This window comes from Anguilla anguilla, chromosome 13 (assembly GCF_013347855.1).
Source record: "Anguilla anguilla isolate fAngAng1 chromosome 13, fAngAng1.pri, whole genome shotgun sequence".
NCBI lineage: Eukaryota > Metazoa > Chordata > Actinopteri > Anguilliformes > Anguillidae > Anguilla > Anguilla anguilla.
Window position 1 is genome coordinate 29246288 of NC_049213.1, and position 17991 is coordinate 29264278.

At 40.8% G+C, this 17991-nt stretch overlaps 1 protein-coding gene across 4 annotated transcripts in view; it reads left to right on the forward strand.

The window, feature by feature from the left end:
- The window catches only part of phf2 (PHD finger protein 2), a 38385-nt gene extending 21326 nt beyond the window's left edge, over positions 1 to 17059 (forward strand). The window contains exons 8-22 of one of the 4 annotated variants that reach the window (XM_035387616.1): positions 248 to 335; positions 1015 to 1121; positions 3774 to 3865; positions 4009 to 4098; positions 4878 to 5216; positions 5631 to 5747; positions 6810 to 6928; positions 7168 to 7346; positions 8199 to 8266; positions 9003 to 9169; positions 11006 to 11292; positions 12436 to 12531; positions 12972 to 13081; positions 13874 to 14290; positions 14935 to 17059. In XM_035387616.1, the coding sequence (XP_035243507.1) occupies positions 248 to 335; positions 1015 to 1121; positions 3774 to 3865; positions 4009 to 4098; positions 4878 to 5216; positions 5631 to 5747; positions 6810 to 6928; positions 7168 to 7346; positions 8199 to 8266; positions 9003 to 9169; positions 11006 to 11292; positions 12436 to 12531; positions 12972 to 13081; positions 13874 to 14290; positions 14935 to 14946 (2288 nt within the window). In that variant the 3' untranslated portion in view covers positions 14947 to 17059. The remainder of the gene's footprint in view (positions 1 to 247; positions 336 to 1014; positions 1122 to 3773; positions 3866 to 4008; positions 4099 to 4877; positions 5217 to 5630; positions 5748 to 6809; positions 6929 to 7167; positions 7347 to 8198; positions 8267 to 9002; positions 9170 to 11005; positions 11293 to 12435; positions 12532 to 12971; positions 13082 to 13873; positions 14291 to 14934) is intronic. The other 3 variants (XM_035387617.1, XM_035387618.1, XM_035387619.1) reach the window with 3 other exon arrangements.
- Positions 17060 to 17991: the final 932 nt, after the last annotated feature.

Consider the following 17991-nt stretch of genomic DNA (forward strand, 5'->3'; position numbering starts at 1 on the left):
CACTCTTCAGAAACCTTTACGGAAATTGAAAACCTTTCCATCTTCTCTAAAAAAACAGACTACAACCTCTTCTTAACTTGTCACTTTTCATCTAGTGGTAGATGAACCAATTTGAATGAATAGTCTTGGAAACCAATTGCACCCACATTAAGGTGGTGACACATGCTATGATCACCAATTCCAATCACAGGTAGTATTGCGTATCAACCCCGTTGTTGTGTGACCTCTGTCATCTTGTCTCTCCCAGGGTGGATAAATGCAATACTTACTCCAGTGGACTGTCTGGCCTTCTCTGGCCACTTTATACACAACCTAAGTGTGGAGATGCAGATGAGGTGAGTTCTGTACATTTGTACATGGATTACATTAATCACAGATCAATCGTTTCTTCATTAAAATAAATTGATTAAGACTAGTTTACTGTAAATTATGTTGTAGAACCATTAGAAGAAGAGACCCAACTGCTTTACATAGCACAATACATTTTACTTTAAATTGAAGTCCAGGGTGTTTGTGAGACTTGTTTATGTATTGAATAGACTGCAAATTGGAGTCATCTGTCTGTCCAGTAGTCTTCCACTAGACAACATTTTAAAGATATTTTCAGTTATGTAGAAAGAGTGAATCCTTAAAGTGAAATGCTGAAATAAGTGTGAAATAGTTGGAATGGCTCAATTTGTAAGGAGTCGTAGTTTAAAGTAGTTTAAGTTTTTAATGTGCCGTACGTACACTCAAATGAGTTTACAAACTGAAACATTGCCCAGGGCTCAAACCCTCACCATTCCAGGTTTAAAGATTCAAAGGATCTATATCACTGCGGTGAAGGGATTAGCACTCGCCACTGGTGTAAATATTTCATTCCCAAGAGTGCAAGGCGTGTGCATTACTTATCTGAAGAAACGGGTCCTTGCGTTTGTTAAAACTCTGTGACTGCGCTGTTTTTATAATGTGTTGTTTCTGTCGACGATGTCTGTAACTGGTTATTGACAGGCGCTGTTTCCTTTTTTATCCCAGAGCATACGAAGTGGAAAAACGGCTGAAGGTTGCCAGCCTCACCCCCTTTTCCAACTTTGAGACGGCGTGCTGGTACACGGGGCGGCATCTGCTGGAGCGGTTCAAAAGTAAGCGCTGAATGGTGAACGCTGCGATTGCTGAGGGTACGGTGGCCGGGTCTGCTGACTCCAGACAGGGACTGGAGTCTCTGTGCCACAGATGAGCATCAGAACGATGTGTCCTGTGACCGGTTGTTTATCGGTCAGAAAGCACGCTTAATCCCCTCTCTCCGAGGCCCGCTCCGCCGACCCAACAAACCTCGCACACTGCAGGCGTAGATAAATCAAACCACGAGGCCTTGTACACAAGCTTCGATCTTCTGAGCATTAGAGCCCCTCGATCTTGGAATCGACAAAAATCTGTGATTTACATGCCATTGACTTTTCCCCCGGTTTTTTGGCCCGACGTGTTTCCAATAAAGCAGGAAAAAAGGAAAGGAAATGGAAAAATAATGGCAGATCTGGCTGCCCAGAGCTCAAGTGCAGCTTCCTGATCCTCCGCTGCATTTGCGTGTTTCTGGCTGAGGTCTGCAGAGCAGATGAAGAGCTGGATCCTCCAGTATTATTTCAGTCATTAAATCAGAGCATCACAAGTTCACAGATGATTAGCTTCAAAAGGCTTGGCTGCGGCTGGAATCGCCTGCTCCATTACAGCTCCATGGCACGACCATTTGTGTTTATGTTTCCCCTATTTTTTTTAATAAGCACAATTTCACCAGATTAGCCATTAAGTGCATGTTTCCAGCTTTGTTAGACCGCATCGGTTTACTGTAGCTTTAGATGATCAGTTTTGGGGGCGGGGTATTGTTGAAACGGTACAACAGGGATCTAACAAACCCCCCCCCCCCCCCAATGGGGTCTGTTGGTTCGACCTTCACTGTGTGAGTTCAGGTTTGACTTTGCTAAATCGGCCCCCTCCTTTGCCCAATTCTGGGTCATCGCCTCCCGGAGATAAAATTTCTTCTTCCAGTTTGTCTTGATGTTATTAATTTAAATGCAGTGTGGGATATATTTCCTGTAGTGGCTATGTGTCGAATCCAATGTAATCACCATTGAGGCATGCTTTACACAAACGCATGCGACTGCTTTAAAGGTTATTAGAGATTCCAGTTGGATGTATATCCTGCTTCTATTTAGTCGAGTGATTAGGCATCATGCAGAATGTCTTCAATTATTAAAAGCTTTCGGATTATGTTGTGAGTTTCTTACGATTATTTGCTTTGAGAAATCAAGCACCAGTGCTGGCTTCGTTTCCGCATCACTTGCAGGCTTTGTAATCTGAAAAATGTGCACATGTGGAGGCTAGTTAACGTTTGTTCCAGGGTTGTGTTTGAAACCATGCAAAAGCTGTTAAGGAAAGTTTCTCTAAGGTTATGTGTAATAATGCTGAGAATCAGCTTTTACACATTGTTCTTATGAATAGACAGCTCTGAATAGAAATAAGTGACTTTTCTTGTGTCTTTCAGTCTTTGTCTCCCTGTTGACACAAAGCACTCAGTGAGAAATATCTTTAATATCTTTTTGATCTCATAAGACAAATCTCTTTAATGCCTGTTTTGTCTTATAAAAATTTAATTATTTCACACTGGTCTCTCTAGGTCATTAGTGACCAAAGGTAATAGATCAAACAACAAGGTGCCCACAAGCATTTTAAAATTCTATATCTTTTAGCAGTTCCTTTTCCACATCCCTGCAGCCAAGACGATCTCATCCTAGCTGTCCTGGATAAAATGCTGAAATGAGGTGGTAACTTTAGCCATGGGCGGCTGTGGTGTGAATGAACCCGTCTTTGATCTCATGAGAAACTGAAGAAGCAGCTCCATGGAGAAAGCCCACTCTAAGAGAGATTAACAGTGTACTGTTCTTTATCTGTAAAGTATTGTCTCTACATGTATGCATTCACCCATAGAGAATATTTCAGCATTGAGATTTTCCAGTGGTCTGGGGCTAATGTTTGTCTCTTACTGTATGTCTGTGTCGAAGTGTAAGTGAACAGTGCACTAACACACATTTCCCTACCCCTGTTCAGCAGGTCCTATACCCCTAGGGCAGTTGCAGACATTTTTTACAATTTATTTCAAATGTGGGAAGCCTAAGTGCTTGGACCAGTGTGAAACGTGTAAGCTTGTCAACTTTGCTCAAAGTTTGCTCAAACATCAAATTGCTGAGATAATTGCATAAATAAATCAGCATTTTGTGACCGTGTAAGAACAACTGTTCTTTCAGTCGATGTTATTACAAGGTTTGTTTTGTGTAAATTTGCATTGGTTGGAACCATATTATTTGTGCTGTTCAAGTAGAACCACTTTAATGAATGGGTTATGAAATAACCAGGCAGCAATAAGTACAAATGTTGTAATTTCAAACCTAATTGCATCTTTTGTACTGAATAACATCTTTCTCCCATTGATTATACTCTACAGTTAGTAGCTGTACTTACATACCTGTAGCACTAGCATAGTTTGGTTGTGCAACTGGACTAATCAGTTTTGTGCTCAGTGGTTCTATGTATGTTCAGAGCCTGTGCAGGAGTTGTTAAGAAACAACTCAAAATAAAGTGTCCTACCCCCACCCGCCTGCTCGGATTCTGTCTGTCATGCCCACCTGTCTCCCCAGATAACTCCGTCCCAACTGTCATTAGGACCCTGTTGGCCCTGCTGCATTTTTGGCTGAAGGCTATTGCGGGGTCGTCCTTCAATTGATGCAAACGTCTCTTTGCAGGTTTACACAAGGCCAACAAGCAGCCAGCTCCGTACCTGATACACGGGGCCAAAATTATCAACGGAGCGTTCAGGTCATGGACTAAGAAACAGGTAACTGCCCTACCTCTGTGCAACAACATATGCAGCCTTAAGAATACGGGATTTAGGAGGCCCTGTGTAGATGCCTGGCAAAGTTTTGATGCGTAATTATTCAGTCTGTCTTCATGTATAATATTTTTACATTTCCACAACAGGCTCTTCTGGAACATGAGGATGAACTTCCTGAAAATATGAAACCAGCACAACTAATTAAAGACCTTGCCAAAGAGATCCGGATTTCAGAGGTGAGGCTTAGATCCTTAGTCAGGACTTGTGGCCTCAATGCACCTATAATAAGGTGCACAAATATTATCTTGGCTTGTGAAGCATATTCCATGAATGAGTTAGAGTGGGTCAAAAGATGAAAATATGAGCAGCACAATCCACCAGGGCCAGATGCATTGTAATGCATGTGCAGGGTGTTGCATGGACGAGTGCACTCACACACATAAGTGCACACAGTTGGCTGAGTGCATGGATAATGCATACAGCCTGTTCTACATCCTAAATTTAAACTTTCAGATTGAAGTTGTTCAAGCAATTTTTATTTCCTGCTCCAGAAGAACATATCCTTTAATGATGGGCATTAACAGCTGAGCAGGCATAAGTTCACCTGCTTCTTTTGCTGTCATGGACTTTATGTTTTTCCTTTTGAGCGGCTGCATTGAATAGGGAAGTTCTGAAACCTCATACCTCTCATTCCTATGAGTCTCATTACCACACTTTTCCTCTTAGGAGGAGTTGCACAACAGTTCAAATATCGGCTATATTACAGACAAATGTACACATGTCCTCCCTCCCCCATCCCTCCCTATGCTGAAACAAGGCTCATGTTAATTTATTGCTAAAGTTATGTGTTGTATTAGGCTTATCTGAGTTTTATTTGCAAGTTCAAACTCCCTCAGGTCCCCAGGTTTTAGGAAGCTAAGACTCTTGTTAGGGGCCATTGTCATTGTTTTTTGAGCCTTTTCTGGTAACACGCTCATGGATGTTTTAACTCTTGGAAATGGCTGCTCTCTTACAGAATGCCACAAAAGCCATCAAGGCCGAGCCCAGCAGCAAGGCACCGCCCGAGGAGCCCCCTCCGCCCCCCCCGGAACCAGAGGAGCCCATGTCCCCCGCCCACATCCCCACCCCGCCCAGAGAAAAAACCTCCCGGAAGAAGACCCCAAAACCCCCTAAACCGCCTAAACCACCCAAGCCCCCCAAACTCCCAAAGACCCCCAAAGTGAAGGATGGAGGGAAGAAGAAAGGGAAGAAAGCGAAGGACGGTGGCGTCGTGCCCAAGGCCTCCAGCCTGGCTGCTCTGGAGTCCCATGCAAAAGACATCCTGACCAAGATGGACCAGCCCAAGAAAGGGAAGGTGTGTGAGGCCTTGTGCTTTTCTGTGATGTGCATGTAGCACGGAAATCCTGGCTTTATTTAAATAATTCGCAATGCATGCGCATGTTACAGTTTCACTTTCCTTAAATACATTTTGGCTCAGGGTTAAAGAAAAAACCATTACTTTCTGGGGAATGCTTATGATGCCATTATTTTGCATATAAGCTTATCGTTCAGGGTTTGCTGAAGGAAAGCCCTAGCCTAATATGGGTACTTCAGGAAAACATTTCCAACTTTAAATAAAATAGCATGCTCTTTCTTTTTTTTTTTTTTTAGATACGATCTTGAAACACGTTTTTACTGTAGTTAATACAAATCTCTCCAAGGTTGAGGATTGATAATATTTAATGTAACTATGTATACAAGCATATACAATGTCTTTTTTAATAAACAGGCTACCAAGAATGTTTTAAGTATGTCGGAGAAAGAGATAAGCAAGCAGAATGATGTTGAAAAGTTCGAAATGCGAGAGCAGAACAAGAACAAAACAGAGGCAAAATGGAAGTACAAGGTGAGAAAAGCAACAAACGGAATTGGAACACACTGACTTGGTTTACAAATGTGTGGCCAGTGTAAATAGATGATTGTTTCATTTACAGACGGAGGGTTTGAAAGCTGATGTATATTATAGAAATCAAAAAAAGTTTTAGCATTTTTTATTTTTTAAATTTTCATAATAATGTTATGTGTTTTAGCGATTGTGAAAAGTAATTAACGTATTCTAAATCAAAAACATTCCAAATCAAATCAAAGGTACGTTTCTCTCCGCCACAGAGTTTAACTTAATTTCTGCCTATTGCTGCAAGAGTTTCACTAATGGAACAATGTCATATTAACAGCATTTTAGCAGAGTGTGTACATACGCCTCCACATTTCATGAAAAAAAAAATTGTTGTCATTATCGCCAAATAACATGGAATGGCTTTTGTAGGAAAGCTTCATTTTGGAGAACGGAAGACATTAGACGGATTTAGTTTCATGGAAAATTATATGCTAAACAGGTCTGGAATGTTTGTAGTGACTCCAAGTATCTTGATCCAAGTGCTCCTTAGCAGATCCTCAAACGTTTGCAGATGGTGTAAAATCTAGTCAAACATTCACCGAGGTCATCAGAGATCAGATCTTTTATGGTCTTTCACTCTTGATCACACTTGAGTCTGGTAAAGGTTTACAGTCTGCATTTTTACAGGGAATTGTTTCTTTCATTGGGAAGAGAGAAGTAAACACATTAACTGAACTTAGGCAAACAAGCCAAGACAAATGTACAGTTTGCATAGGGGTGTCCATGATGTAAGTAAATTGTGATGTTAAATTTATGTTGCATTTGTTTTTCTTTTTATTGCTGTGTTCATTGTCTTTTATTGATAATAAAAACTGTAAACTCTTAAACAGAAAGTATATTTCATTATAACATTGTTCCATGGCTGGTGAAATGTTCCACAGTGCGGCAGTATTGTAAATTACACTGGAATTATGTAGCATTAGAAGCAATTCAGTCTGCAAGCTTTTGTCAAAATAGCATTTGTATTTGGTTACAACAAATTGAGTCTTTTTTTCTTCTTCTTTTTTATAGAACAGTAAACCAGATTCCTTGCTAAAAATGGAAGAAGAACACAAATTTGAGAAGACGCCGCTGTCAGGAAATAAAGACAACAAATTTGCCTTTTCCTTTTCTAATAAAAAACTGCTGAGGTATGGATATGTGCAGTCCTGCTAGATTCAGTAAACATGCGATTAGACTGGAAAGTACACATGATTCTGGAAAAGTGGCCATAGGCCATGATTGAAAGCAGGTGCACATCTGCATGTGTAGGTGAACCTATTCTTCGGGAAGGTTCCTGAGATAATTGCAGTGACCTATTGCTATAAGCTCCTTTGGTTTGACGGCTGGTCCACGTGGAATGCTTATTTTAGCGTGCTTCTCCCCTCAGCTCGAAAGGCCTCAAACCCCAGACCAACTCCGGCATCTTCGGATCGTTACAAAACTTGAAAGAGGACAAAGGCAAACCGGTGAGGGACGAGTACGAGTACGTATCAGACGAGGGAGAGCTGAAGATCGACGAGTTCCCCATCCGGAGGAAAAAGAACGCGACAAAAAGAGACCTGTCCTGTGAGTGTGCCTTGCTAGCAGCGGTCAACGCTGAATGCGGCTTTATTTTTTAAGCTTGCCTCCTTTTCTCCCCAATTTGGAATGGCTGATGACATGCTGTATATATTAGAGCTCACAGATACTGCAGTTTGTGTTTCAGGCCTGCACATATACTGCAGTTCACAGGTCAGATTTGCACGGAGGGAAACGTTTCTTGTGCCTGTCAACCATTTGGACCTGTGGACACCTGATCAACCAACAGGGGGCACTAGTGCATGATGAGACACTGTAATCCTGGCAAATACAAACCCTTCTATCCCTGGGTGGTTCTAGAGCCAATTTTGCATCGTCCTGCTGGCCTGGCAGCCACAGTCTCTGCTGCCTCAGTCTATGGTGCTGTCCCCATCCTTAGTTTTACTAGATTAAGTTGTGTTTTTTACCCAACAGTGTCTTTTGATCAGCAATCCCATTTTAAGTTTTCTGTTTGGTAATTTTGGGCTGTTGCACACCTCAAACTGTGATGGGAAGCAAATAATCTGTTCAAAGCAAGGTCACATATCATATTATCTACTTTTTGTTCAAGTTCGTTCAAATGCAATTTTCTTTTTTTTTTGTAATTTGTTCTAATTTATTTTTTGCAAAATGTATTATATATGAAATTTCAGTGTATTCAAAGTTCTAGAAATTCTATAAAGACAAGTTTTAGAATAAAATACATTTTTTAAAATACAGTAGGTATCATTTATATTTATCTTTCCATGCTATATGTTTATTTACAAAAGACAATGGAAACACCATTCAGTAGTATGTCATAATGATTTTTGCTTATTTCGTGTACCGTCATCATGAAATTTTGCATATTTTTCTCTCTAGTTTTATCAAACATTAAAGAACCTGTTCAACCATCCAAAAAACCAAAGCTTCTGTCTGCAGCTCCCAAGGTAAAAACTTTTGCTTGTTTATGAAAGTGTACAGTAGCCACCCATTCCACTGGCAAATTTCATTTTATGTGGATATACTGTCCATTCCATGGGCACAAATGACACACAGATTAAGTTAAATATTTTCATTTATCTGACAATGATATGTGTTCTCGAAAAGCAATATTCAATAATATATGATTGATTATAGAAAATAATCAAAAAACAGATTCACTCCTTCATACTGGCATTAATAGATTCCTTATGCATGTGTTTAAAACTGCCTGAAGCATCCAGATTGCCAGTGAGGCTCATTTCTACCAGCACTGATTTTCCAGGCCAGGGTCGTGATGTACAGAGAGCAGGCTAGAATCGCCCTGCTATGGAAAGACATAAAACAACATACAGTGTGAATCAAAGAGAAAAACGGTCAAAACTGAGCCAAGGACAACCACATACTGATTAGGGACGTGGCTGTGGCGTGAATGTAGTTACTGTGAGAAGCTGGTTTATTCCAGTTGCCTTAGTCATCTATAACTGAAAGGTTATTAGAGACTTTAGGAAAATATGTTTTAATTATCATATGAATATTCTAAAAAATGATGCAGTTTCAGCAGGTTTTAAAAATATGTTTTGCTGCATCTGTGTCAGTAGGTATGCAAGGCAATGGTGCACTTCACAATATGGTACATATTTTAAGAACCGTCACTTTTTATCACTAACTATACTCTGTAATTTTTTCCATTTTTAACAACAGAAAGTAGAGTCATCAGATGAGGAATCACTCCATATAGACACAGAGGCCAAGCCAGAAGTCAAAGGTCGGAACTCAAAGGTCAAGAAGGAAAGCGGCAGTGCGGCAGGTATTCTGGACCTGCTGCAGGCCAGCAAGCAAGTGGGTGGCATCGACTACAGTGCCAACAGGTAGGGTGATCCGGTGCTGCCGTATGGCACTAATGAGAAGAAATATTAACATCATTTTGATCTGTTTGAATCATCTGACAGCATGGCACAGCCCACATGGTATGAAATACGCAACCATCTGCCAGCAATGACCTTAACGAACACTAACAAACTAATGAAAAAACCCTATCCTGAGCACAGCAGTAGACTTACCAGTATGAGTCTCTGTGTATGTAGCAAAGCAGCCTCCAGAGTTGTTTTAAAAGTGATAGGAAGTTGGTTGTTATAGCATGTGGCACCAACTTATCAACTTATAACTTATAATTATTTCACATCACTATCCCAAATTAAGATTCAAAGGTCCTGCTTGTTCATCCTTATTACTGCACTGTATCTGGAATATAACAGGCATTAGTGGCCACACTTGAACCTATTCAGCACATCCCAACCATTCAGAAATGCAAAATAACGTTCACTTTAATCTTTTAGTTTTCAATTAAGAGTCAGCAAGCAATTGTACTGACAATAAACAAACTGAATGTGACTGATTCAGATTAAGGAAACAAATGAGAGCGTCTGTCCTGTACATTGAGCATTAACTGCTGGAAAAAGTAATAATACACGCACTTGCTGTCAGCAGTTTGCTTGTAAAGTCTGTGTTTGTTTGATCGTCATTCATGACTTCTTTGTCAAGTTGCTTCAGGCAATTCCTTTTCATTTTGCCATTTTGCTGTTTGGGTCAGTTTTTGATGGTCCATTTCCACTGTGCTGAAAGGCTGCAAATGAGCTCAAAACAGACAAAAACATGGCTAAAATATTTTAATTTCTCAGTGATTGTTTTTAGTGCTTTTAAAACTGACAGATGACTGCAGGACCGTGGAGAGGAAACAACTACATTCAATTATAACCACATTAAATTGCCACTGCTCTTTGTTTCTGTTCACTGGATAATGACTTAATAGGCTATAATCTTGATTTTGTGGTTACTCCTGCAGGTTTCTTAAAGTGAAAGGCACTCCTTACTGTCCGTGCCTTATTACATTTAAAGTATATTGAACAATTCATCATGTCTCAGTTATGGGGTCTTTATAAATATGTACATATACCTCTTTATACATTACTTTTTTTTTTAAATTTAGCTGATGCTCTTATCCAGAGTGACTTAGATTACGTTTTTATGTTCAACCATTTATACAGCTGGATATTTTTACTGAAGCAATTTGGTTAATGTACCTTGCTCAAGAGTGTAACTGCAGCACCCAGCTGGGAACTGAACCCATAATCTTTGAATTACATGCTCACCTCCCTATAATATTACTTCACAATTAAGCAGCAATAAGAGCTGAGAATATTACAGAAAATATAAACTGGCAGGTTGAACTGAATGCTAAAAAGCAATGGTTGTATAGTATGGCCAAAACGATACAGAACAGAAAATAAAGGCATCCACTTCTGTATTCTTGACCTTTCTACCGAAGGTCTTAGATGATCACCATAATCAGTGAACACACGTGCCTACTTCATTCATTAGTATATAACAGGTGAGTTCAATGTTGACTAGCTAAACTATACTTTCCAGTCATAAAGTTAATTTCCAGTGATTTGTCTTCTAAAATCAGCACGGATACAAAAGACCTAAAGCAGTCAGGTGAACAGAAGCCAGCTGTGATGCGTGAAGCGCATAGGGTCAGTGTATCTGCTCAGAAGCCTGTATGCTCATATGAGAGGTCAGAGAGGTCAGAGCCGTGGTTGCCGGGGTAATGGTGTTTACCCGGCCTCAGTTGTCTTCAGCCCCACTGCCGCTTTGGCGTTGAGTAATGTGTGTGTGTTGTGTATTTCTTATTGACGTACTTACAGTCAGCCACCTGCATCCCCCAGCACACAGGAGGCCATTCAGGGCATGTTGTCCATGGCTAACCTGCAGTCTTCAGAGACCTGCCTGCAACAGTCCTGGAGCAACAGCCAGTCCAAGAGCAACTCACACTCGGCGCAGTCCGGCAAGAAGGCCGGCGGCGGCGGCAACAACAAGCGGCCGGCCAAGCGCCTGCCGAAGAAGAGCCGGAAGAGCGTGAGCGTGGACAGCGCCGAGATGTTCGACGACGACCAGGACCACCTGGACGCCTGCTTTAAGGACTCTGATTACGGTAGGCCCCTCCACCGAAACAAGGCCCTCACCGTTTCGGGTGTGCGAGAACAACTGGGCGAAAAACAAAACAACATTTTAATGAAACAGAAAATCTCATTCTGATTAGAGCAGTAATGTGCTCTGGTCTTATGTGTTTGTGCAGTTTATGCTCTGCATGTGCGTTTCCAAGGCTCTTGATGGCTTGCTCACCTTTTTAATGTCATGTAGTATATTTATTTTCAATCATTTGGAGACACTGTTTGTGCTTTTAGTTGACTTGGACAGTATATTCTCATTTCGGACCAGATGACTGGGTTTGTGTTTACAAGTCGTTGGAATTCCGAACTCCTTCCGCCCCCTTTAAGATGCTTTTGTGTCTTTCCAAAAGCCTCCTTTCGTGTAGAAACCAGATATCTGCTCTTTGTACTTCCTGGCCAAAAACAGCAAGAATGACCCTCAGTTAGTTAATATTTTATTAGTGCAAGTGTATGATTGTTGTTTCAAATGCCGTTTGATCTGATGTACTAATTAGTGATTAGCAGGAAGAACACTTCGTTTTCTAAATCGCACCAGAACGGTGTTTTATCAGACTGCGCGAGCATCGAGGGCCCTGATTTCATGTAAACAGGTCATTTTTAATCTTGATAATTTAATTATAGGAAAGAGCGTGTGCTTAAATGGATCTGCTCAGAGGAGCCCAGTACAGGCGGGAGGAGAGCAGCTGTAGTGCAGATGGGCCTTACAGTCCGGCCAAATACAAAAAAAAAAATGCATACTTTCTATTAATTCCAGGAAGGCCAATGCTAATAATGCAGTTTGATTTTTTTTAAAGTGTATGGCATTTACTTTGGCATATGAAAACTATTTGAAATCTTCAGGTTGTTGATCTTGTGGTGTGTTGTTTTATTGGTGAATGTCCGTGGTGTTGAGCGAGGTTGTTCTCTTTTTTTCACACATTCTAAGCATGGAGATGGATCACTCACATGTCCATGTTGTGCAGTTCACTGAAAGACATTCTCAGCTGTGGATGCTGTTATTTTTCTTGTAGTTTTATTGATTTAGTTGAAACTTGTGTAGTAAACATTTAAATGGCTGAGGGTTGCTGCCGTGGTCAGTTTCAGTTTAGCATGAAACCATGCATGACTTACGGCTTTTCTTCCAGTTTACCCGTCTCTGGAGTCGGAGGAAGACAATCCCATTTTCAAATCCAGATCGAAGAAGCGGAAAAACTCTGACGACACTCCGTATAGCCCAACAGGTACACTTTACCCATGAGCACAAGAGGCAGATGACCTACAGATGAAGCTAAAGTGAATCAGATAAGATTCCTGTTTAAATATACTTACATGTACATTTGTGTGCACTGGGAACTGCTTTTGTAATGTAGCTGAAGTTTAATTGAATCCCATTATAAGAGAAAGCACTCTCATTTTAGTATGTATGTATGATGAGATCTATGTGTATAGTGTGCACCTCTGTTGCTGAGCTGAATCATACAAAGTAAGATAAGTCCTTATCCTCTTGTGTGTGCACGTGTGTGTGTGCCCTTGTGTGCGTGTGTGTGCGTTTGCGTGCGTGCTTGTGTCTGTATGCTTGCGTGCGCGTGCGTGCATGTTTGCATGCGCGCGCCTTCGCGCACGCGTGTGCGTGAGATGCGCGACCCACGGCTGTAACGTGTGCCTCTCTGCCGTACCGCAGCACGGGTCGGACCCTCGGTCCCGCGACAGGAAAGGCCGGCGCGGGAGGGGGCGAGAGTGGCGTCCATAGAGACGGGGCTGGCGGCCGCCGCAGCCAAACTGTCCCACCAGGTCTGTGAGCGCACCTCGGGGTGCTGAAAGTCCGCGGTCTCTGCGCCGGCCTGCAGTGCTTTCACTGTTGTGCATACTTTGGGTTTACATATAAAACATTCAGGTGGGACAACCATGGATTCTGTCAGAATAAAATGGCCTGTCACACACCATCTGGCCACACACGCACACACACCACCTGCCGTATACGATTAGAAATGGAAATGATGGAAGTGGGAAACAGTGATGCACAGGATGAATAATTTTCCATTTAAGAATATTTCACCAATTTTGAATAATCTGACTTGCATTTTTAATCAGTTGGGCACTCTTAAATTTAGCACATGAAAATGTTTGGTACAATGTTTATTTTGAAATGAAATATGGTCTTTTGCATATATGTTTGCATAGAAAAATGAGCCCTCCATTACTTCATAATTTTTAATACATAAGTGTGGCTACACGTACCTCAGTGTGAGGGTGGGCAAGATTGCCAAAGAAATATTTTTTGGTGCAATTTTTGGTATTTGGGTAGTACGTGATACATATTGTATTAAACTATATAACCATGACGACATAATTAATTACAAAAAGGTTTTTGTGTAATTGCTTTAAAAACAAAAAGGTGAGGGTGTATACATGCTAATACTGATTTATTCTAGTGTAGCGTCTTATGGAAACTTCACTGCACCAGGCAAATGAGGTAATATGGTAAACAATTTTTTTAAATGTCAGTTTGTATATTTTATATACTGAGGCTGTTTTCAGTTGGAATTCAAACCATAATTTCACCTCCCTTTGCTGAATTAACAGGCTTCTCTGTCGGGAAAAAGAAATGGGCAGAAGTCACCTGGCGCCTGTTTCTGTGATCAGGTGATCCGGCAGGGCGGGGCCGTCGGACGGAGACGCGCTCACCTGGCCGTTCTCACGCGCGCGTCTCTCTTTCGCAGGAGCAGCAGAAGACGAAGAAGAAGAAGAAGAGCACCAAAAAGAAGGCCTTGCAGGAGGAGCCCCGCAAGGTGTGCCAGGACAGCAGCTCCCCGGAGCCCGCCCTGGACGCGCAGGACAGCAGCCTGGCCGACCACGAGTACACGGCCGGCACGGGCAAGGCGGCGGGCGGCTCCCAGCCCATGGCGCCGGGCGTGTTCCTCACCCAGAGACGGCCCTCCACCTCCTCCCAGAACGCCTCCTCCGCCAAGGGCGAGCGCGGGGTCACGGCCGAGGCCAAAGGTGAGCGCCGGCCACGCCCTGGATCTGCATTCACTGCCTTTAGGCAGGACAAAGCCGTTAGGGTCACAGCCAATAGCGATCTTTAATAACTTAGATAGAAGAACTGAGTGAATTGACCTGTAGAGTAAAGGTAAGGGCCAGAATAGGTGCATGAGGCAGACTGAGAGTGTAGTGCTTCAGGTTGAAAATTGGATTTTAGATGTATTACATGTAGCATAGATGAGGCCAGTATTACAATACATTACAGGAATTTAGCAGACGCTGTTATCCAGAGCACTTTGCACTACTGTGACACAACACAGTATACATTTTTATTGAGCTTCCGTGTCTTATACACCGAATCCACCCAAAGTTATCCTTTATGGATCACTGTCAGGACAATGTAAACGACTCCAAGCAATAATACAAATCAGTTTCCCAGGGCAGGGATTAAAGAAGCTTCTCAGCCTACATGTTTCTGGCTGCATGTTTTTCATCTGGCTTCCCCGACGTGACGTTATGTACTAAATAGTCATCTCAACAGAAGTCGGCGTGGGTTAGGCAAAGTAGAAAACACCCTTAAAGCAGGCAGGAAGCGACCTTTACTGGGTCCATAAAGTACAGCACGTCCCGTCAACAGCCTCTGCTTCCCTCTCCCCCGACAGCCAAGCGGCTAAAGAAAGGCATGGCCACAGCCAAACAGAGACTGGGAAAGATCCTAAAAATCCACCGGAATGGGAAGCTTCTCCTGTGAGCGGGGCCGGGACGGCCCCCCACCCCACCCCACCCCACCCCCCAACCCCGTTACTCCTCTCTGATCATGGACAACAGCAGCAAAAACTACCACACAAAAAGAGGAGTAAAACAGGTTACATTATCAGTTTCTAAGAAGACCATAGTTCAGATAGGTTTTTGCCTCTACTTATACTTTATAACTTTCAGATATTAAAGTGTACAGAATACCTGCTATAAATATTTTTTAAGAAATACATGTGTCTCATTTTACTACAGCTGTCAGTCTATCAGGGGTTGCTAAAAACTAAATTTCAAAAGGAAAAAAAACATTGCAGTCATTCCAAGTCCCAGAAAGTATCCCTTGCATGTTGTCAATTTCATGCATGCACATTTTGTTTTAGTTTTCATTAAGGGGGAGTGGGGATGGCATATAAGTAAAGTCCTAGAATTCATTCCTCCAATTTGGATTTGGCTTGTCACTGTCATGAATTGAATGTTTACCAGTGGGGCATATTTTAGTACAAATGAACCCTCTTACCCCTCCAATCTCCCCCCATTTTCCTGGGTTTTAGCCTTTTGTTAAAATATTAACTGATGAGATTGATTGATTTATTATTGACTTACTTTTTTTGCTAAGCACTATCAGTAAAATATTTATTGATGTGAAATCATTTTTAACGTCTTAGATAGGTTAACAAAAGCCAAACGGCACTTGCAAAAGAAATCAACAAAGCACTAAGATGAAAGTCATTTTGTGAGCCGCGCTAAACTCTTACGTTCACAAAATAATGGCCTAGTCACACCGGGCCAGATGCATTCTTATTCTGAAGCTTAGCAAACGCTGAAACAATTTTGAAAATGCACAGCCTGTAACATAACCTAAATCTTGGAGTCGAGAGCTGTCCAGCCAAGGGAAAGTATATGTTGATCACTGTTCATAAATCAAATGTGCAAGTATACGTACTGCAAGCTAGTTCATATTTTAAGCCCATTTATTAAATTAATAATGGGGGGCTCCCATGCATAAATAATAATATATAGGTTGAAGCCGTCTGCAAGAAACAGCAACAGCACAAAATCATGTGTAGACACTGCATTGAAATTCAGTATTTCATCATTTTGGTATTCTCATTCTAAATGAAATATCGCATTCCACAGGACAGTGTTACACTGATCCTAGAGGATTTGTTTTAAGTAAACACACAGAATTTTAGCCCAGCCCCATATCGAACGAATCTTCTGAAAGACTTCTATATCAAAGCGAAGTTACAGTATATATGTGGCACTTCTGTTTGTATGAGTGCATGTCTGCATACACGTATGCGTGTGGGCATGTACATGTGTCTGTGAGAGAGGGGAGAGAGAGAGAGAGAGACCTTCCGTTTGCTTCACTGTTATGTCACATATTGCGTGGTCACATGTTTCTCCCGAGAAGGGACTGTTACGGTGACAGTTCTTGAGAAAATCAGTATTATAGACACAAACTTTAAATTTGCTTTTGCACATTTAGAACAGCTCGAATAAGGCATATTTATTCAATAATAACACTAAATGAATGGGACCTATAACTCTGACAAGCCTCATCATCCAAAATTATTATTGTTATTATTATTTTTATTTTTTTTAACATGGGGATACTTTCTTAGTAATGTTTGTTTCACAGGCAGCACCAATTATTGTAGATTGAAATATGCATTTATATTACATTGCAGTACAGTATGTAGAATGTAGCTTGTATATAGCTTTTTAAATTACTACTTTTTGTATCAGTTTTCTTTTTATTAATACTTCATTATGTTTTTACTAGTTTTTTGCAAATTATAAACAAAAATATATAAATATGTAGTCTCATTTTTCATTGTATTAGAAACACAGTAGAGCTGTTTTTATTTTAACAGTTTTAACATTCATTTTATTTTATTAGACTTAAGGTGTTGCCTGGAAAACAAAACAAACAAACAAAAAAAAACATTCAATGTTGTATGGCCTTACACACACAATGCTAACTGTATTGTACAAATTCAGCTGAAACGAGAGAGGAAGCATTGAGGAGAACTAACAGAAACGCTTCCATTCCATGACCAGCCTCTTCTTCTTGTCCTCGTACCCTGATGGGATTCAGAATTATTTTACTAGCACCTTGTGAAGTGTTTTGTGTCAGTGATGTAATTTATTAATGTTTGTAGCCTTTTATATTTGTACATTTCTCAAGAGCTTTGTTTTTAAATATTTTATCAGCCTGTGAAACTCTTCCTGTAGGAATCTAGTATCAGTAAGTATAAGACAGAACCCTGTGGCCTCACTGAGGCACTAGAAGATCCATTTTTTAGTATGAATATGATTTACTGAAAATACAACTGTATTTTTTTTTTTTTTACTTTGTCAGTTATTGCAGTTAACAGGTCACCAGATTAATACATTATTATTATTTTTATTATTATCATAATTATAATAATAATAATTATTATTATTAAGCAGCTATGTGGTATAACCCAGCCATTCACGCCTTTGATTTTATTTTGGTAATACCGTATATACATTTCTTACAAGGTTTGCTGTGGTAATCTATTGCAGCGTTTTAGTTACCAATGTAAATCTTGTATCTGCTTCTCAGAATTGAAATACTCAGATCAAACTTTGTCAATGGAACTATTTCAGGTTTTTATTTGTACAAAATGTGTTTTGCTTTGTTGTGGTTTATTTTTATATGTTCAGCCCATTAAATACATGCACTGCACTGGGGCAGTGTAAGATCCACATGGTCTTGTGTCATCCCTGACTACTGAACGCTCTCAGTGGGCTGTTAACCTCTTTCCGTGGCATGTCGCAAAGAGAATTATCTTTCTTTTGAATTGCCTGCGTATAATGCACAGGATTGTATATCCGTTACAATACATTCATTCTTTAATTATGTGTTTTGGTAATCATGTTAGAGTAGCCTACTAACCGTTAGCTATGCTGTCCCCCATTACATTGTGGAGGATAAC